General features: G+C 37.1%; 2 protein-coding genes and 1 long non-coding RNA gene across 5 annotated transcripts in view; all 3 read right to left on the bottom strand.

The window, feature by feature from the left end:
• LOC147539561 (casein kinase 1-like protein 3) overlaps positions 1-22,758 on the bottom strand; it is a 58,366-nt gene that overhangs the window by 18,461 nt on the left and 17,147 nt on the right. For 2 of the 3 annotated variants that reach the window (XM_086644846.1, XM_086644847.1), the window contains one exon: positions 9,258-9,394. In XM_086644846.1, the coding sequence (XP_086500972.1) occupies positions 9,258-9,394 (137 nt within the window). The remainder of the gene's footprint in view (positions 1-9,257; positions 9,395-22,758) is intronic. The other variant, XM_086644848.1, reaches the window with a different exon arrangement.
• On the bottom strand, positions 15,119-16,301 carry LOC147539564 (uncharacterized). Its single transcript, XR_015225814.1, has 3 exons — positions 16,134-16,301; positions 15,689-16,051; positions 15,119-15,452 (listed from the first exon to the last, which is right to left on the bottom strand). It is a non-coding gene; the product is annotated as an uncharacterized LOC147539564 (long non-coding RNA).
• Positions 17,287-21,151, bottom strand: LOC147539563 (uncharacterized). Its single transcript, XM_086642468.1, has 3 exons — positions 20,182-21,151; positions 18,278-18,671; positions 17,287-18,093 (listed from the first exon to the last, which is right to left on the bottom strand). Exons 2-3 carry the CDS (start codon positions 18,404-18,406, stop codon positions 17,503-17,505), a joined length of 720 nt encoding a protein of 239 aa, XP_086498594.1. The 5' UTR covers positions 18,407-18,671; positions 20,182-21,151; the 3' UTR covers positions 17,287-17,502.

Raw genomic sequence — 22,758 nt, 5'->3', positions numbered from 1 at the left:
AAGAAAACCATATTGTAGTAGAAAAGATGCAAATTTGTTGAACTAGGCTCTTGGGGCATGTTTCAAGCCATACAAAGCTTTATGAAGATGACAGACATGATCATCTTTCCCTTCTATCACAAACCCAGGAGGCTGAACCATAAACACTGCCTCCTCAAGCTCCCCATGCAGGAAAGCATTTGAAACATCCAACTGTTTTATATGCCATGATTTAGTAGTAGCAATAGTGAGAACAACCCTTATAGTGTTGGCTTTTACTACTGGACTGAATGTTTCCTCATAGTCAATACCTTCCTGTTGGTGAAATCCTTTTGCAACTAATCTTGCTTTGTACCTCTCAATGGTACCATCACTTTTCTGTTTTAACTTGAATACCCATTTGCAGCCAAGAACATTCATGTTCTTATTATATGGGACTAAAGACCATGTCCCATTATCCAACAGAGCTTGATATTCATCATTCATAGCCTTTGTCCACTCAACATGTTTGGCAGCCTCTTTATAGGTTTTGGGTTATGTGGGTAATTGTAGAATGGACAAATAGGCAACATTTAAAGTGTGAGGGGATGAATAGTGAGCCACAAAATCAGATGGTAACTGTTTACTTTTGATAATTCCATTTCTGCCTCTAGTTGTGATATGAGTAGACTGCTGAATAGGAATTGGACTAGGTGATCTTGCTGGTGTACTAATAGAGTTATTAGAAATGCCCAAATCACTAGAAAGTTCATTCCTAGAGGCTGAATTAGCTGGTGAACTAATAACAGTATTAGGTGTCCCTAATTCAGTGGCAGGGGTCTGTCTGATAGGCAATAGAGGCAAGGGTAATGAAATATGTGGCAGACTAATCTGATCACCACTAGACTGTTTCTTAGAGATGTTGGCATAAGGAAAAGTACCCTCATCAAAAGTAACATGTCTAGATATATATAGTCTTTTGGTATTTGGGTCTAAACACATTGAATACTCTTAGGACTGAGTTTATCCTGCCTAAGTGTTCCTAGATGTGGATAATAGGCACATCCAAACACTTTTAAAGGAGAATAATCAAGTGTGACATGAAAAAGTACTTCAAAAGGTGAAGAATCTTGAAGTGTCTTAGTGGGTAATCTATTGATTATATAGACTGCAGTGCTAAAAGCATCAAACCACAAAGTTTTGGGTAATGAACAGTGAATAGAGAGAGTATTACCTAGCTCAGTAATGTGTCTGTGCTTTCTTTCTGCTTTGCCATTTTGTTGAGGAGTATATGGGCAAGAACTCCTAAAAAGAATGCCATGTTTGTCTAAAAAACTTCTGAATTCCCCTTTCATAAGTTCTGGAGCCCCATCAGATTGAAAGTAAACTATTTTCTCTTTTAGGAGATTTTCAGCAGTTGCTTTGAAATGAGTAAAACACTTAATACTATCAGACCTTACCTTCATAGCATATATCCAGCTGTACTTGCTGAAATCATCAAGAAAAAGAATGTAGTATTTGGCCCCATTAGGTGTAAGCACAGGAGCTGGTCCCCAAACATCACAGTGTATCAAATATAATGGAGTATTTGTAGTGGTAGTTGAGTCTTCAAATGGTAAACACTTACTTTTACCCATTGCACAAGAAGAACAAAAAATGCTATCATTTGAGTTTGATAAAGATATTTTGTTATCCTTATGAAGTTGTTTAAGTATACCACTATTTGAATGTCCAAGTCTTGCATGTCATATATCATAACTTGTGGTATTATGGGCTAGATGAGCTGAATAAGACCTATTTTGTATAGTACTGTTATGAACTTCTATGGGATAGAGGTTGTTTTTCATTGGACCCTCAGCTAGCAATTGTTTTGACCAAATATCCCTAATACTATAGCCCCAAGGCATAAACTCAACTGAGCATGAGTTATCCTTAGTGAATTTAGAGATGGACAAGAGGTTTCTTTTGAGGTTAGGTACACACAAGACCTTATGTAAATCAAAAGTATGAGTAGATGTGGACAACTTGGAAGAACCAGTACTAGAAATAGGTAAAAACTTACCACTTCCTACCATAACTGCTTCAGAGCCTTGATAAGACTGAACTGAGCTAAGATTAGAAACACTATGTGTCATGTGACTGCTGGCTCCTGTATCAGCTAACCAAGCTCCATCTTGTATTGTGTCTGGTTTGGTAGCAACATAACATGTTTCTGACTCTATCATACTTTGTTCACAGTCTAAGAATTCATCATCACTATCATCATCATTAGTAACAATTGCTGTGTGACATTCATGATAGATATCAACATCATCATCAACATTTGAACCATACTCATATAGGATTGCATTATTGCATTCAAGTAAAGCTTCATCCTCATAAAGATAAGACTGTGACTGTAATAATTTGTCAGGAGGAGAATTTGTAGGACTATCCTCCTGAATTTGAGATTCAGAATGATAACCCATATGTGGTTTATTTGGCTGATACCTAAAGAAACATACCCCAGCAGAATGTCCCCATCTTTTGCATATCCCACATGGGACAGTAGTAAAATCAAAGTCATCAGCCTTTTGTCCCTTAGATTGCTTAGGTTGAGAACTAGAAACTCTAGAAGGTAATGGAATGATATCCTTCTTTATTTGAGATTGATTCTTATAGTAAGATGGTGAGGGTTTAAACCCATGTCTTGGAATCAGGGCCGGCCCTGACTTCTTGGTGGCCCGAAGCGCACTCCAAAAATGAGGCCCTCTATATTAGACACATATTTAAAATTTCTCTTACGCTCTCCTGCACCCGAGGTCTGCCGTAAACCCGAGGTCTGCCGTAAACCCATTCTATCGGAGTATGTTTAGTTAAACACTAAACATCTTTCCCATCATCTAAACTTGGCCTTGAAAATGCATATATAATATCATTCCCGTCAATTTGGAGATTCATCACAACAGTTTGCCGACCAGACACGGGTTCACCTTCTATGATGCTAAAATGGGGATAAGAAAATGCTTGGTCGATTTTGTATTTTGCTTTTCATATCCATTGATTTGAACATCGATTACATAGTAGCTAGACCTATCGTTATATAACATATTTGAAAGTCACGTGGCTACAAAATTTATAATTAGAAGTAGATGTTTCTCAACAATGATAGTCAGTTAGGTTCATCCAAGATAAAATAAAGTTTGTCTGACATAGATTATAACTACGCTGTGTATAAAATATTAGTTTTCACGCTCTTAATAGTAGGAGGAAAGACCAATTTTTGTTTCCTACCGACCACCCTAATTCTCAAATAACCTCCGGTTATGAGAAGAAATTGATTTTTTTCCTAAAAGAGTTTTAGTATGAGAAGTGTTGAAATACCTTATTTTATTAGCAACTCTACGTTGGCTTAACTTGAACATAACATGGAAACCATCCAAAGATGAAACTTAAATCGATTTTACTTTAAGGTAGGAAGGAAATTAATAAGTGGAGTACGAATTTAATAACGTGAATATACTAGGACAATAACAATTGGATATGAATCTGGTGAAAGGTGAATAAGGAGTAAAAGGAGATATTATCCAAAACAGGGTTAATTCGTGGAAAAGTTCAAAATATCAATGGGGCCCACTTCTGATAAGCAAAATGAAAAGAGAAACCAGCTCATCTTGATATGAGTACGGGCCTTTTCTAAATTAGTTTGTACTGGGTCTAGTTTGAGAAATTAATTTTTAGAAATCTTATAGGCACATTCATAATTGTGGCCCTTAAATTTTGGTGGCCCAAAGCGAGGCTTTGCTCGCTTTGGGCCAGGGCCGGCTCTGCTTGGAATTGGCTTTTGATTATATCTCTTAACATAATAAGCTTCTTGTTCACTGTCTCTAGATAATAACCACTGTTCATGTTGTATAAGTCTGGATTTCAGTTGAGCAAGTGATAGGATTTCATTATTTGCTCTTAAAGCAATGGTAAACTGATCATAGTCTGAACTTAATCCTTGAATTGCTAATCTAACTAATTCTTGATCAGATACCCTATCATGAACAGACATTAGAGAATCTGCTATTTGTTTCAATTCTCTTAGATATTCAGAAATGGTGGCATTTCCTTTTTTAATTGTTTGTATTTTTCTTCTTAATTGATCTTTTTGTGATTCTAAACCCTCATTATTAGTAGTATCACTACAAAAATAGGCTTTATTGCCGACGGCCGTTGCCGACGGATTAAACCAAAACCGTCGGAACAGATGTTATAGCCGACGGTTTCTAGTGAATTCCGTCGGGAGAAGTAGACAAATGCCGACGCCTTACCAAAATACCGTCGGCAGATACCACCACGGTAACAGCCCGGTCTTTCGCTTCGCCTACGGGTGGGCCGACGGAGCTAAAAACCGTAGGCAGTTGAACCTGAGACGACGGTTTGTTACTTTCCGTCGGCGACAAATGGGCGCCAAAATTTTTGGGAAGAAATTTTCGCGGCAATGCGAAAATAATACCGCGAAATTTATTGTGCCGACGGAAAGAATTTCAGTTTCCGTCGGGGGTGTGAAATATTTTCCCAGTTTCTATTTTCAATTGAGACCTCCGCCGACGAATTTTTGTTCTTCGTCGGCGCAAGTCTCTTATGCCCTAGACATAACTTTCTTTTTACATATCGCCTTTCCACTTTCTTTCATCTCTTGTTTTCTTGTTTCTTCCATCGCCTGTTTCCTCAATCTCTCTCCATCACAAACCATCCAGTTTCTTGATGTTGAAGACGATGAATCAATCAGGTAAATAGATTGAAGACGATGAATCAATCGTGTTCTAATTTGTTCTTGTTTTACATTAGCTTATCTTCCTTTTTCTATACTTTTTTTTTGTGTAGTTAGGTTGTGAACTTATCTCCTTCATGTACATTAGGTTTGATTATCTTCGATTTAGGTTATATTTTATCATCGTCATCACCAGATTATCTTCGAATTAGGTTAGTAGTTAAGTTTGTGTATTTTTTTCTTTGACTTGCTAACAGGTTAAATAATAGAGATGAAGAAAAATGGAAGATTTCTGAACACTTTAATGGAGGAATTGTTGGAGGAACATACACAGAAGATGACTTCCAACTTCCAAACTTTATGGTGGTGGTTCATCAAGCTAGGGTTACCCTTGAGAGAGGATCTCAAGGGTATAACAATGCAATTTCCAGGGTTTATAAGATGGCCTGATAGGGAGAAAACTCTAATTGTGCTATAACCTACCCATATGTCGATTCAAAATTGCAAAAATCTATAGTTGTTTTTGAGAAAATTACTCATATTGTTTTTGTTTAGATTACTTATTGGCAGTTTTTGTTCTTTGGTTAAGCTAGAGAGGGAGCTTCTGAGTTTGTGTTTTTTGGGGAAATCAAGAAATTGCAAAAATTTATAGCTTATCTTACAGGTAATATTCCCAACTTTGTTTGTTTTCATTTACTTATTAGCTTGGTCTGTGTTTTGTGGGAGAAACACTCGGATTTTAAGCCGGAGAGGATTCTCAATAAAGTAAAATCTCCTCCTCAAATAGAATCGTTTTCTTATGGCTCGAAGAAAAGTGAAATTCCTGAGGTTATTGTAAGTAGTGATGATGATGTTCAAATTGCTCAAGATTCTGATGATGATTTAGGAATTTCTGAAGATTTAGAAGATGAAGTTGTAATTGCTGAAAATTTAGAAGATGATGATGTTGATATAACGGAAACTCGTGTTCCGACAAATAGAGGTCGGAGATTTGTTGTTGACGAAGATAGCGACGATGATTTTGCGGAAGTATTTGAAATTCCGGCAAATGAAGAAGACGAAGATGATGTCGTTGGCAAAGCTTTGCAGAAATGTGCGAAAATATCGGTGGAGTTGAGGAAAGAGCTTTATGGTTCATCAATGGCGTCGTGTGATAGATATTCCGAAGCTGAATCTTCTTCTGTGAGGATTGTTACTCAGGTAAAGTTATAATTTTGCATTCAAGTTCATTTCTTTTCATGGGTTTAGGTTATTAATCTGGTCTGTATTTGTTCAGGATGATATTAATGCTGCTTGTGCATCGAAAGATTCGGATTTTCAACCAATACTTAAACCATACCAACTTGTTGGTGTCAATTTTCTCCTTCTTTTAAACAAGAAAAACATTGGTGGAGGTATTTTGTTTATTTAGTACCACTTACATATTCTTCCTTTATGTGAAAGACTACATTTTTGGTCCTCAGTATAGAAGTAAAGTTAAGTTTATGGATGCTAACCCTCGTTATAGCTAGCAGAAATTTTATATGAATAGTTCACTTACATATGGGTAGAGAAGTAAGATCATCTAATGAACTTTGGCTGTTCATGTGGGATAAAGTTTTTCCATAACTATACTCTCAGTTTATTAGAATTCACATATATTACTCATTCTTAATTAGTTTATGGAGGATGAAAAGGAAAGGAGATGGAAATAACACTAGAGAGAAAAGTAAAGAGGAATGAAAGATCACATGGGGAGGGAAATAATGCAGGAAGTCTGGAGCGGGATCTAAAGAGTAAAGAGGAACGAAAGAAAACATGTAGATGGAAAAAAGATACGTAGGCAGTGTAGTGCAATTAGCAAGTTTTTGGACTCAGTTTGGCCTTGGGGGTACCTAGAGGTGATCATGAAGTTAACCCATTAGGTAGCCAGAACCGAGATTCGACGAGTTGAGGGGAGTAAGACATATACCTGAGTTAGTGACCACCGATTTACTAAGTTTTGGCTGGTCTATAGTCGTTATATGCGTCAGGGCTGCTAGGCTACCGAGTTTCTAATTCTAACTGTTCATGTTTTACTCCCACCTTTGTTGGTGTTGTTTTACTCCCATCTTTGTGTATTAGGCTACCGAGTCTTGATCTTTGACGAGTACTAAGGTTGTTATATCCTATGTGTTACTCTGAAGATGGTCAAAGTGTTTATTCTTAAATGTTGAGATGGTTAGCTGTTTGGGTTAGAAGTAGCGCCCCTTGAATGTTTAGTCAAGTACTAACTATTCTATCTGGATTATCACACTGATATAGTGTTCTAAACCCTAAATTATGTCTGGGTGTCTTATCTGTTAAATACTTCTATTGTCTCAGTTAGTGTTTGGGTGTTCTTATTCTCTTTCCTCGTGCAGATTTTCGAGAAAAGCCCAACTAAGATCAAGAACTATGGTATCTGGCTACGATACCAAAGCCGAACAGGGTACCACAACATGTACAAGGAATACCGTGACACTACTCTCAACGGCGGTGTAGAACAGATGTACACCGAGATGGCATCCCGTCACAGGGTGAGGTCTCCTTGCATCCAAATCATCAAGACAGCAACCATCCCTGCCAAACTCTGCAAGAGAGAGAGCACTAAGCAATTCCACAAGAAGGATATCAAGTTCCCATTGGTTTTCAAGAAGGTTAGGCCACCATCCAGGAAGTTGAAGACCACATACAAGGCAACACGGCCCAACTTGTTCAAGTGAGGTTTGTGGTTTATCGTCGTTGTCAAGTTATTTAGTTTGATCATTTATATACAAATGATGTTGTTGTTGTTGGTAGTAACATATAGTTTACGTTTGTAAAATGTTCAAAATTTGGCAAATTTATCTATAGATTTATGTTTTATAAATTTGTTTCGATGTCTATGTTATGATGAAACGGAAGGTTATTATTGTTCAATATATTGCTGCAGTTTAAAAACCACCTGCGGCAACATCGGGTCAAATTTTTTTTTTTTGTAATTTTGATAAATATTGCCGACGGTAATTATTTCTAATACACCGTCGTCATCACAATGTGATTCCTAGGAAAGTAACCGGAATTGCCGACGGAGTGGGAATTTAGGAGAGCGTCGGCACTACCACTCCCGACGGTATGTTGTCGTCGGCAGATTCGTCGGCAATAGTATCCCCGACTCTTATATAGCCGACGTTTTCTGCGCCGTCGGTAATCACTTCTGCCGACGGTTTTTGTTAGTTGCCGACGGTTTTATGCCGTCGGCAATAACCTTGATTTTTGTAGTGTATAAAGATAATCACAAATCTCTTTAGCTGTTGATAAACCATAGATGTCATAATATACTGACTTAGACAGAGTACTTTTGAGATAAGATTGGACAAAATTTTCTTCACTCCTCCATTGTTGGAAGTCTGGGTTTACTTGTTCAATCCCTTGAATGAACTTAAGTTGTGGTGGCTGTTCAATAGTACCAGTGACAAACCCTAGCAATTCATAAGTGCTAAGAAGGGTTTCAACTTGGTCTTTCCACATGAGATAGTTAGAATCATCTAACTTTTCAGTGATAAAGCTAGTAACAGATGAAATAGGTGGTAAATTACCTTGATTTGAAGCCATTGATGACAACTTGGATCAAAGTCTGAAAAACAAGTAAGTAAAACTAAATCTTCTTTATGTTGATGATGATGAATATTCTGAATGTTAAATCTTCTTAATGTTTAATCTGCTGAATTTTAATGATCTTCTTTGTTGTTTGCGAGATATTGATTGCTATTAAGCTCTTTGGAGAGGAAACCCCTAGATATTTGATCTTCAAAACCTAGACTGATACCATGTAAGAAATCCTTCTCCAAGAACTTGATTTTATTTTCAATCAAATTGTACTTCAATTACAGAAATCTATTTATACTCTAGAAATGAAGAAAGTAAAATAGAAAAATAGAAAAACAGAAAAACAGAAAAGTTAGTTATGAAAACTGACTTCAACTAACTTTTCTTATTTCAGCTCAAAGGTTGTTAAGATGGTGCCTTTAACAACTCGTCTCTACTGGATGTGGGCTTGACCGAGAATGTATCTTCTTTGACTGGTCACACTTGGTCAGACATGACCTAGGTATAAGAGGCAAAATTATGCCCTAATTTGTTTGTTGTAGTTTTGCACAAACCCTAGTTTCACAGGCACACTGTCTGGTGGCGTAGGTCTCTTGGAGGAACCAGCTACAGCAAATGTGCTAGATGGTGCACGAACATTTTCAGCAAAGTTGCCCGACTTCTTCAACAATCAAAAAAACAAAAATCAACAAAAAAGGAAATTAAGTTCAAGCGAAGTTAAAATACAACTATTAGTAACTAAAACTCACTTAGTTTACCAACAATATTTGAATATTGGAGTTAACAGACCAAAAGACCCTCAAGATGACTTCTGAAATCCTAAAGCACGATATAGAACGACCTATCAGTAAATTCTTCTAACACTAGCGGTAAAACTAGCATCCACCGACCTAATAGCATATTGATATATAGAGATGAATATTTTTTATATTAACAAAGGGATAGTTTTCGAATGTAAGATACGATTACTTACAGTATTCTCAATAGGATTGGCTGAACTTGGGTTCTTCTCCGCTTGTGACCTAAACTGCATTCTTATGCCAGGGCGACCACCATTACCAGACGAAATTCTCTCAGTAACCTCTCCTGAAAAAGAAGCGTCATTTCCCCCTAAAGTAACAGGATCGGAAAATGAACGTAAATAGAGGGTGAACGGACGATCCTCCACAAATGTTATATAGGTGAATGGACGATCCTCCACAAATGGTATATTATATATAGGTGAATGGTGCTTAATTTTCAGTTTTATCTCACCTTCACCACAACTACTTCCGACCAACACTTTCATTTTTTACCACGGTTTACCACCAATTTTTTTCTCCTCTATTTATCTCCCTCTCTTTCTCCTACTTTTCTCAGTATAAGATCTTTGTTTCTATCTAAATAATTTTAAATTGAATTTGAGAGTGACATTTGTGAGAATGGTTCCACATGGGAGAAGGGTGATCTGGGCATCTGGCAACCAAGAATATATCATTTATAGGTTGGACACTGTTACCATGTTAAGTTTGTGGTTGTCCAATTCAAAACTAAAATAACTCATTGTCAATTAGTTTTGAATTGGACAACCACAAACTTAACACGGTAACATTATCCAACCTATAAATGATAGGTTTAAAAGCCATATATATTCTACGTCACCCGAAAAGAAAACAACATGTGTTAGGATTAAAGATTTGAGTTGGATGACCAAAAATTAAGCAACATTTGTATCCGATACAATTATTTTGAAAATTTATATTGAAAAACAAAGAAAATCAAAAGATTTATATATATTTTAGGACCTAAAATATTGAATCTCAATTAAAGTTGAACCATCAGAATATTGAGAGTTTTTTTTCCATTAAATATGCTCTCAAGGTTATGATTAGGTAGAGATGGAACGGCATCTTGAATAATTTGGAAGTATCCTTTTAAATTTTATAGAAAGCAGGAGAGAAAGTATATGAGACATTTCAGAAAGAAGTATATTTGGGACATCATTATTTTAAATGATTTTTGTGGTATCACTGTCAGTGATGTTGGATATCCTTGAGCGATTCCATTTGGCCCTTGGGATTCAAAGCCAGCCAAGTTTGTGGAGAAGTTTTGAAATTATTTTATTTTTTTTTTTCGGAAGAAATTGTATACAATTCCTACATACAAAATAAGAAACGGGATATCGAGGCCGTCACAACATTATTAATTGGCCGGCCTATTAATTTTAGTGATGAAAAAGAACATAAAACACAAAATGTTAAATCAATCAAAAGACACATATAGTAGCAGGTTTCTAGTGTTCTACAACTAGAAAATAAGATCCCAATTCATTTTGTCACCATTTTGAGTTCCCAAAGCTAAAAAAAGGTATAAGATATGTTTTTTCCCACCCCCATATTACCGTTATTAATTCAACGTGAAAGGTTAATTTTTTTTTTTTTTTTTTTGAATTGGTAAGCGTGTGCCTCGAACCCTTGACCTCTAAGTTGGAAGACTTACCTCTTACCACATAAGATTTTTTTTTATTTTTTCTCTAAAATCCATCTCCAATGCAAAACTCAACATGAATCTCTAAAGTGATGTGTCAAGATTCATTTTAGAGATCCTTAAAAGGACACTCTAAGTTTAGAGTGTCCTCTTGAGTTTCTCTAAGTGCCACATAAGAAAATCAATTAGTTTTAAACTAAAATATAGGTTTTTAGAGTTTCTCTTGAGTGTTGCATTGGAGATGGTTTTGAAATAGAGTGTCTCTAAATGCCAAATAAGAAAGAGACCATTTAGAGATCCATTTTTCACACTTGGCATATAGGATTTTTAGAGTTTTTCTTGAGTCTTGCATTGGAGATGCTCTTACATCCAAAGATTTAGGTTTTGGGTGAGAGAAACCATATACTTCTATGTCTATTTATAATAGAAGCGTAATACAACGGTTGGAAATAAATAACGTAAATATATAAATAACTCTAATTCAAGTTTATCTTTATTTTGGAGATATACATGAGAATATTTTTCTTGATTTTAATTTGTATCTTGGTAGGAATGCTATTTGATTTGAGTCTCACATTTACCCTTATTACCCTCCCGCAAATTGAACGAGGATCAAACTGAAAACTCAATTTGAGACATAACTTGATACGACGATTATTTAACACATTCTTCATTAAGACCATCATGAAATTGATTGGCCGCAGTTTTGAGGCATACACAAAAATCTCTTAGGGTGCATATTTTATGCTCAACCCAAAAAAATTTTGATGAAAGGCCCAAATTTTGGGTCCAAATACAAAAAAAAACCCAACAAGGTTTATTATCTCACCCAAAACCCAATAATCAAATAATAACTCATATCAAACCCAAATACACATCCCAATGTGCAATCCGGACCCAACTCTTATCTCTAAGATTTCTTATTTTCTTCTAAACCCTCTTTTGCCCTCCTATATATATCCAACAACTCTAACAAATCATATCTTTCTCTCTCAAAAATCTGATTTATTTTCTCTCTCCAAAATCTGTTTCACTTTATCTCTCTACCTAAACCGAAACACAAACCCTATTTTCCACCTTCTTCTCTCTACAGTCATCATCTCTTCGATCATCATCTTCGTTTTCACCTTTCTCTCTCTAATATTTTCATCATCTTCGTTGAGTCATCACCTACAGACACAAACCGAGATACAAACCCTCTTCTTCATTCATCATATCGATTCATCTTCTCCAGCCATCAACTTGTTCGAATCACCATCTTCTTCTCCTATAAATCCAGGTAACTGTTGATGATGAAACTCTTTTTTATGAGATTGTATGCTCTTGTTCATCCTTCTCGTCTAAAGCTTAGTTTCTGAAGTGTCCGTACAGTTCTTTCGCTGCCCGTACATTCTTTTTGTTTCTGGTATAACTTTAACGTTTGTGTTAACATTTACTAAAATTTCTGAACATTTGGTTACATGTTACAAGTACTTTATCATGTGTTAACACATTTGTTTCATAGCTATTGAATTATCAGTTTGACCAACCTTTGATAGAATGATCAGACATTCTCTCTGGTGCCGCGACATTACACTAGATGTTCATACATTTGTTAACCTGTTAAGACAATTGATGATACTTTCATAACATTTTATTCAATTTTGCAGTATGGAAACTGAAAGGTCACTTTCTACATCTCAAAATAATGACAAGAAGTTAGTATGTGACTCATGGGGCGACGTATTTACGGAGATTGGGCAAATATTCCCTGGTGGTGTCAAAGCTTTTCGACACGCTCTTGGTCGATATACCATTGCAACCAAGAACAACTACAAATATATCAAGAATGAACCATGTCGTGTGACTGCCGTTTGTTCCAAACCCGGATGTAATTGGAGAGTCCACGGTGTTGCACCATTGGGATGTAAATCCGTGTTTCTGTTGAAAGAATACGAACCGAAACACGATTGTCTCGATGTTGTTCTCAAACCTGCGGATCCCAAACTCTCTAGTAAACTTGTTGGCAGCCTAATGGATGAAGACATCAGAAAACACCCAAATTGGAGTACTGCTGAAGTTAAAGAAAAGTTTCAAGACGATTACGGTGTTGAGTTGAGCTATTACTTTTCTTACGGTGGTAAGAAGGTAGCCATGGACAAAGTATTTGGGCAGGAGGGTGATTCCTGTGCAAAGTTGAAGTGGTACGTAGATGCTTTGGCGACTATTAATCCCAATAGCATAATTGATTTTCAAATCGAACCCACTACCAATAGATTTGTCCGAGTTTTTATTGCCCTTCACGCATCTATCCTTGGGTTTCAACACTGTCGTCCTGTGATCTATATTGATGGAACATTCGCCAAAACTCGTTTTAATGGTTGCATTTTAGCTGTGGTTACCAAGGACGGAAACGACGGTATGTTTTCATTTTCACATCGTACGTTAACATTCTAATGTTCCTGCTAACACTTGACAAAATTTTAAGAACATGATCTACAATGTCGCTGCATCCAGTGAGATGCTGCGTCATTTATTGATGTCACTCAACATTACCACGTATGTTTAGACATTTGATCAATTGCTAATGCAATATTGCTTTATGAATCAACAGAACTAATTTTGTATTATTTTTTTTTTGTTAGGTCTTTTCCCCATTGCTTACGCAGTTGTGGACATTGAGAATGATCATAATTGGGATTGGTTTCTGCAAAATTTGAAATTAGTGGTGGATCCGATCAAACGTTACACCTTTATTTCGGATAGACATGCTGGAATTCTAAAAGGCGTGAAGAATGTTTTTCCCACCGCTCACCACTCATTCTGTGCTTGGCACTTACGATGTAATCTAAACTTGAGAATACGTAACGGGGCGCGCCAGTCACGTTATTTTCAGAGTCTTATGTTTACGGCGGCACGTGCATTACCCGAGAGCGAGTATCACGCAACCATTGAACAAATGGTTGAGATGGGTGGAACCAATGTGGAGAGGTTTTTCCAATCCCTTAATCCGGAATCATGGGCAGATTCCTTTTTCCCCGGAGATAGGTATTTTGTTTACTCTTTTTCAGTTGAAATGTTGAAACACCATGAACCTTGTTACTCGCACACTTTAAGTTTACCAAGTTATTTTTTCACATTTAATCATAGCTTCTGTTATGAAAGGGCATTCTTTCTAGTGTTCCGTCATTCGGATAAATGTTGATACATTTAGTGCACGGTTCTAACACAACATGATTTATTATAAGCATTCCGTAAAATGTTGTGACAGACGTTATAATGTTGTCTTACAGGTATGGCGCCATCACTTCCCAACTGTCTGAGAGCTTCAACAACATGGTAAAGAAAGCCCGCGTTCTCCCTATTACAGCATTGTTGGATGCCATAAGACAGAAGATTATGAACGAGATGAGAAAGCATAGAGACGCCGCTATTGGATGGAATACATTTCTTTGCCCATCCATTAACTTGGAGCAACAAGCGAAATACAAAGTTGCGGAGACTTGGAGATACGTCGAGGCAGCCCCACTTATTTATGAAGTATATTCGACTCCACGCCATTCCGTAAATCTTGGTACTCTCACATGCTATTGTCGGCGTTGGCAAGTAGATTCGCTTCCGTGTCAACATGCAATGTTATGCATCAACGAGACTCGGGGTGATAGTACATGTTTTTACGATCCAGTCTGGACGGTGGAGGCTTACAGAAACACATACCAACATTGTGTTTACCCCGTTCCAAATTTTGACGAACCCTATACTTTTGATCCATTAACCAAGACTCTTCCTCCACTAGTTAAAAGGGCACCAGGGAGACCACGTACAACACGGTTGCAGAGTTCCGGAGATGTTACCAGGAGGAAAAGAATATGTCGCAGGTGCAACCAACCCGCTTATCACAACAGTGTACACATGTCGGGCCCAACTGCAGTTCTCATTTTTCTAAATGCTTCAACATCAACGATATGTCTCAACATGTAACAGACTGTCTGTACATTGTGTTGAATGTTTTAGTAAAATCTTTTGGTATTTAGTACATATTTTGTTCTCTTGTGAAAATGTTTTAACATTCTAAAAAATGTTCAGTGAATGAATCCTTACATGTCTTACTATTATTTACAATGTGTCAACATTATGAATTTTTTTGAATACATTCGTATTAATGAAGGAACATTATTACATATTTCTCAAACATTTGTCAATTTGTCCCAGCATTGAAAGGAATGTTCTAACATATCTGTGTATGTTCTTCCCTGAAACAAACTCTAAGGGGACAATGCATGTCACACATGTTGTTGAAGAAAAATAATAATATATTCAAATTTACTTCATATATGTTTTAACATAAACATCCCATCCAAAATCATTGTATGTTGTTAACATCCCAAAATAATTTACAAACCCTATTTGTTTGTAATCTAATCAAGAATGAAGTCGTTTCGGGTTTAGTGATATGAACATAACCCGTTACCTGATCAACTACTTCATTTTTGATTAAAAAAGATCCTTTACAAAAAAAACATACACAGGGGCAACTAATTCAAGCTCGGGTCATCCTCCAAGACATCGTATTCTCTTTCAAAATGTTGTGGGTTAGCTTAGCCCTCTTCCTTTGTGCCAGGGAAACCCAATCTGGGTTTGTGTACGCTGTTTGGGTCCTGTTGTCATGCAGTCTTCCACGAGCTCTTCAATTTTCAAAATGACAAACAGACCGCAATCCGGGCTGTTCAAGACACAAACGAAATGTTAAAGCATAACCAATAATGTTTCCACAGTCACAGACAATTCTGAAACATAATGTTAAATGAGACTACATTATTAATAATTACGTGTGTTTTTATCAATTGTCTAAAAACATATAAGTTTTTGTTCCAACATTTCCCGGAATGTTGGAACAATTTCAAACTAATTAAACCATGCATCATAATGTTGGAACAAATAAAGAGTGAGAACACTTACTTTTCTCCCTGAGTAGGGAATTCTGGCTCCCCAACGACATCTGCATATTTTTGTTGGGTTCCAAACATTGTGAATCCCACCTCTTCCATTACATCCTCCACATATGCCGCGTACTCCCTGGCATTTTTGTAACACTCCTTGGCCTTCTTCTTATCAAATGACATCGAATCATAATGGGTCCACCGATGGAGAAATACATTATATATCAATAGTGTCCAGTCCCCCCCTTGCTGCGTCCCCCGTTGTTGGTTGGCAGATTGGTGCACACACAAATAATATCTCCGGTTTCCCAGCATTATTACTCAACGTACGATTGAGCATTTGTTCGATTGAAGCTTGGTTGACCTCGGACTTTATCATTGTCTGTCGAACAAACACAAAGTTATCAAAATGTTCACTCATATAAAAGATGACGATAGGAAAACATTCTAATCACTTAACTTACATAGATCTCGGATGGGAGGCATAGCACACACTTTTCTTTCAATTCCTTGTGATTAGTGACGAAGGAACTGGCCCAGTTGATTATTTGTGAATCGCATTCTAGATTCATCATCAACATATCGAGCTGCTTTCCACATATGTCGTTTATCCCGTCACTAAACCAGACTTTAGTACTGGAAAATTTGGAAAAAACAGTGTCACCTTTTGTAATGATAGGACATATCAGGCAATGCTAAGACATTACAGTAAGCGAAAATAAATGTTACAACACAAACAAGAATGTCCAAACATTATTGTCAGTGCATGAACATTACAGGAACCTACTCGTACCTTTTGTCACTGTTCCTGAGGAATTCTTCCATCGGACCCTTTTCTTGTTCCTTGACATTCTTCCAGACTGGGCTTCTTCTCCAGTTTCCAAGCTTCTTAACTTTCTCCTCTTCTGACCTTCCGGCTCCCAACTCTATAATGTCTTCTACATTGATTGTTTTCTTTTTCTCGAGTTGCTTTGCTTTCTCGGTCAAAGTTCGGGTTCTTGGCTGAGTTTTTACCCTCTTAACCAAAGAGTTTTGTTTGTTTTTCTCTTTCGTTTGAACTACTTCAGCCATTTCAACCTGTGGCTTATTTACAAAATCGTCTTCCGAAGAACTTTCATTCTCCACGATCTCGTAGTTTTCATATACTTTGGCCACGTCACAAACCTCTGAAAAGAAAGCTGAAGGCCAAGTCAGCTGAAAGTCTAGTTCTTCCGTCTCTTTTTCACCTACATTCAAAACACTTGCAAATTGCTTTTCACCTGTTCCCACCACCACACGTTTAACTAGTCAACATTCGATAGAAAACCAAATCTTAACAAAAATCATTCTCCAATTCTTGATCAATATATATAAACGTTATCACAGATGTTCTAACATTTTACGTATTTATGCGGAGAAGAACACTTACTTGTTTGTTTCTTATTTATTACTTAGCCGACCACTCTACTGTCGTTCGTGGTAAAAGACAGTCTTCAATTGTCGTGGTAAAAGACATCGTGGGAGTACGATAGAACTCTTTTACTTACCGTTTATCAAAAAACTTGTAACGATGGCCGAACAATTTATGTTCATACCAATCATCTGACAAGTAAGTAAGAATTTCAGAGAAGATATAATGATTCCACACAAGTTAATACGTTGGTTAAAATTAAATAAACTAGAAATAAAACCAACTTAAATCTAAGAAAACAATATTCATTTCTTTTATAAACGTAAACTGATGAAAAAACATAATGTTAAATGTTGAAGCATTCTGGTATTTGCTTCAACATTTGAAACTTCTTCTCAATCAAAGACAGGAATGTCAACAGAACTAAAGAATTGCGTGAGCATTTACTCACTTGACCCAGCAACTTGGCTATCTGTCTGCTCCTGGTTTTGCCCCTCCCCGGAAGATTGACCCTTTACCAACTCATCAGAAATTGCCTTCTTACCCTTATTGTCTATTTCTGCTGGTCCAGTTTGGGCTTCGGCATCACTTTCTTTTTCGTTGCGGGCTTCTACGTTTACTTGTTCCGGATTTTTTGGGGCTACTTCCTGCTCCACTATCTTCTCTCCACCATCTCCACTCTCCACCTCTTCTCTAACCTCCCCACCCTCCACCTCCTCTCCAACAGTCACCTCATCTCTACCAATCACCTCGTCTCGAACATCCACCTCCCCTCCGACACCAAAATCAAATTCCAATACATCATTTTTCTCTCCTCTCTCTCTCTTCATCCTCTCCAACTCCTCTTTTAATATTTCTCTCTCTCTCTTAACCATCTCACACTCTCTCTTAACCAACAAATTCTCTTCTCTCAACCTCTCCACTTCCTCCTTCAACTTTTCTACTTCCTCGTCATTCATCTCCACCACCACCCTCTCCGTGAACTTTAACAACTCTTCCTCTTCCACAGACTCCGCCACTAACTCCACCTTCACCTACAAAGAGGGATACATATGGTTATTATCTCAACACCTCTTAAAAAAAGGAATGCATTTAATTAAATGTGTAAACATTCATGCAAATGCTCCAACATTACACACACTGTCACTCAGACATCAGTTATGTTAGAACATTTATTCAAATCACAGAGACATTATAAGAAATGTTACAACAAATTACCTGCTCCTCTGAAATGCTTTCCAGCTCTTCTTCCAGTTCCTTAAGGAAGAATGGCTCGATCATCCATCGAGCTATTCTAGGACTTACCCCTACTTCTCCTACCAGGTCCTCATGGATCCTGGTGTGCATGCAATACCAGTACTGCAAATAAATTAAACACTCTTAGGTCAGAAGTGTTTTTTCTGTAGCATAACAAGGATGCTAAAACATTTTATGAAATTACCAAACATTCTGCAAAATGTTTCAGCATTAGATATCTACCCCAAGTTAATGATGAAACATATTAGAGAATGTCAGAGCAAACTAATTTGACTTTTATCATTATAAGAAATTATGAAGCATTTAAGTGCATGATCAGGAATACTTACGTGCAGCAGAGTCAGGCAGCCTGAAGCTTTGGTCGGGTCTTCCGAGTGCTTGTTGATTCTCTCCATCATGTAGGAGTGAATAGCTCTCGGCCATGAAACTCTATTTATCATTCTCTCCGTTTGGAGATTGTGATAAAAAGTCCCGACCACCGAGGAGCCGGCCGCTGAAGCAAAGAGGAAGGTTGCTGCCATGTACATGATCCAGAGTTTCAAGAACTCAATGGAAGGAGCCTTTGTTCTGGCAGCCACACTCAGTGCCCTTTCGATGCTCGGGCCCCCAAACGATGCAGACTTCCCCTCTACAATACAGTCTTTGAAATACTTGCTAAGAAACTGGTCCTTAGCCACATCTATGGTGACATTTGTGGGGAATGCTTCGTAAACCTGTCCTTCCATGGGGACTCCCAACAGCAAAGCAACATCTCCGGGAGTGAACTCAATCATCTTCCCTCCGATGTTGAAGGCTTGCCTCTGTTTGTCGTAGCAATATAGCAGATCATAGATGGCTTTGTTAGGCTTCTCCATCACATTCTCTTTTCGGAAAGTATTACTGGTCAATGCTTTAAAGAAGGCCCCGAAGGGTGAAGCAAGCAACATCGTCTTTTGCTCGTCCGTAATATCCATCATTGATTCCCGAGCCACCTTAAAAACTGCTTTTAAATTACATTTGTAACTAAAAGCAGCTTTCTTCTTCTGCTCTTTAGCCTCTGTTGGTTTTGGTTGAGGCTCCACCTTGGCCACTCTCGTCTTCAAAGTAAACTCTCGATGCTTCACACAATCAGAAACAGATATGTCAGGGCATTCAACAAAATGTTCAACACTACACTGAATGCTACATCACTTTAAATAATGGCAGATCTATTTGGATTGTGTCTACACAATAATGAAAGATAACTATTTGAAGTAACATTTTACAGAATGACAACACACGAACAAATATGCCAAACATTATATGGAATGTCAGAGCACAAACATTAAATACAGGACATTGTCAAAGATGTGTATACAATAACATACCTTTGCTTGTTGAGGACTAGCAACTTTTTTGCCTTTTTTGCTAGGCCCAGCAGAGGATGACTCTTCAGCAGCCCTCTTCCTAGGGCTAGCCCTCACTGGCGTCTGTTGTCTTTTTTCAGGACCATCTCCTTTCTTTGTGTTTGTTTTCACCATCTTTTTAATCTGCAAAATTTGTTATGTTTTGTATTACACACCTACATGTTTCAAACAAACACAGAATGTATGTACACAATCAAAATGTCTTAACATATACTAATTTCTTATACACAACCATGAATGTTAAAACAAACACCAATAAATGTCAGCACAAAAACCTAAATGTTAAAACAACCGTAACCTAGAAACTTGATGAAGATTCATAAACACCCAAATGACCTTTCTGTGAAGATGCATGCTTCCGAAATCACAAACAACTATCAAAATGTCTAAACATAATCTAACATTTCTTCAACACAACCCAGAATGACAGAACAAATCATTCACTTCATCAACAAAGACAGACCCCTAAAAATCAAAGACAAAGTACTAAATGTCTCCACAGAAACCTAACTTTCAGATCACAACCCTAAATGGTAAAACAAACCTAACCTACAAGCTTGATGAAGAACCATAAACACCCAAATGCTTCCGAAATCACAAAACAACAACCAAAATGTTTTATCACAAACTGTAGAGGAACTTAACCCTAAAACTTTTTTGAAAAACAACCCAAAATGTTTTATCACAAACTCAAGATCAGACTACTGAACTTGAAATAATAAACCCTAATTCTTTGAAAACACCCCCGAATTTTCGAACACCCCTAAAACTGAACCAACAACCAAAGATCTGAAACAAGAAACCCCAAAAATGTTCTAACAATCCTAATAATTTACCAACAACAGAGAGAGGATCAAGAGTTAGAAGAAAAACAGAGACGTACCTGTGTTTGAAAGAAAGCGAAATAGAGAGAGAAGCACAAGATTCGTTGAAAGAGAGCGAAATAGAGAGATAAATTAGTAGATCAAGTTGCTTAAATAGCTTTTCTAGTGAGAGAATCGCCGGTAACGTTTCGATTTTAGGGGTTAATGGCCGAAATCGTTTCGCTTGAAAAAGAGATAGAGAGAGAGACGGAGAGGCAACTTTGAATGTTAGAAGATAGGAATCGTTTGATCGAGATAGAGAGGAGAGATAGAGAGAAATCGTTTGAATGAAGAGAGAGAGATGGAGTGGGTTTGTGTCTAATCAAGAAGGTTGTGAATGAAGAGAGAGAGCGCGGTGACCGAGAGAGAAAGAGAGAGGCTGGTCAGGCTCGGGTCAAATCAAGTCAGGGAGGGGAAGAGGGCAGGCTGTTTGGGCGGGAAATGAGTGAGGGATAAGAGAGGGAACAATTTCTTTTGGAGGGATAGATAGGTAATCTAACATTTTGGGTTTTTTTTGAAATATAATTCCCTATTGGGTTGGATTTCCTATTTGGGCTCCTTTTTTGGGCCTTAGATTTATCCTCTCGCCCAAAAACTCACTTGATTGGACTTTGTCCCCAGATCTTTATCTTCCCATCGCCAACCCATGCAAATCATGTACAAACTATCAACAAAGTTGTGCTAATTTTCCTCGTACAAAGTTGTGCAAATTAGTACATACATATTTAAACTTTTCATTGGGAGTGATCGTGAAAAGATAGTTGGGTTGACTAGCTAATTTTGCCTAACAAAAGTCATTAGTTGTGTCCACAAATTTTGGCAATCGATTCTGATAGACCATCAACCTTCCATTGAAACCTCTTAATCACATGTTCCACATCTAAAACTACAAGTGAATAAGTTGTTTTTTTTCCTTCAACTCCATCATAATTAACAGCCATTTCCCTTCTTCCGGCTAAGACAACCCATAATATCCTCTAGTGTTGGAGGAAAACCAACCCAAGTAGTTGACGTGGAGGACGGCTAGTTTTAATATAAACAAAGTAGAGAGACAATAGACTTGACATTTTGTATTTGTCAAGCTCGATTATTTTTTAGTACACCCAAAGAATAAAAAAAACGAAAACAAGAAGGTAGATATTTTCAATGCTAACACTCAATTTTAGAAAATTTGAATGTCATGTAAATTTTTTTTTCTAATCTCTCCAATGTAATACTCAATTTGAATTTCGATGAAAATGTGGCAATAGTTAAATACAAATGTCTTCAGAGGACGCGTTATTTACATATTATCATCTTAAGCTACATGTAGTTGCCTAAACTTATTCTTTTTAAAATTTAAACCAACAAAAATAAAGACTTCATATTTATCTAAAATAATTAAATTTCTTGAGAAGAAGTGTCATGTCTCGTAGGTGAACAATATTTCTTCTGAGTTTTGTTTGTAAGATCCCTTTTTTGCATTATACGATTGAAAATCTTGATTGAAATCTTAGTTGAAACTTAACACGGAACATTAACAAAATCTTTAATAATTTTCGCATTGGAGACGCCCTAATTATTATATTTGTCAAGTCTGAATTTAGCTTCTCTTTTCTTATAGAACTATTGAAAGGGTGCCTCTATAGGCGCCTGCATTAATTGCTGTAGGGGCCTCCTTCTGTTGGCGCCTCCCATACAGAGGGTTTTTAGCATCAATTTAGTGTGTGTAGTAATGAACAGAGACAAATCCAAGAAGCACTTCTAAGAATTATCATAGCATCAATTATTTCGATACCTGGTTCTAGGGTTTTAGCATTTGAAATATCACTAATTAATATTTGATCTCTTCAAATGATAGATCAATCACTTATTCTGATCTATTCAAACCACTAATCTCAAATTTGTTTGATCTTTCTTTCAAGAACAATAAGCATTTTAGATGGATCGCCCATTTCTGAAAGTAGAAAGAGAAAGAAAAGTATGAAAAAAGAAAATAAGAAGAGGTGCGGGAGGAGCCTTTTGGTACGATAGGGGAGGCGCCAACAGAGGGAGGCCCCTACAGCAATTAGGGGAGGCGCCTATAGAGGCACCCCTATTGAAATCCTCTTCTCTAAAGACATCTCTAATGTATAACTCCAGAAACCTTAAAATTACTTAAAAGAAAATAGATTTCAGAAAATATTTGTGTAAACAATTATCGTCCTCCAAACAA

The sequence above is a fragment of the Eschscholzia californica genome, unplaced genomic scaffold, assembly GCF_041429995.1.
Source record: "Eschscholzia californica isolate CP2 unplaced genomic scaffold, dmEscCali1.0.p SCAF_5, whole genome shotgun sequence".
NCBI classification, from domain to species: domain Eukaryota; kingdom Viridiplantae; phylum Streptophyta; class Magnoliopsida; order Ranunculales; family Papaveraceae; genus Eschscholzia; species Eschscholzia californica.
Note: the sequence above shows the minus strand (reverse complement) of the source record. Positions and strands in the feature narration are given on the sequence as shown.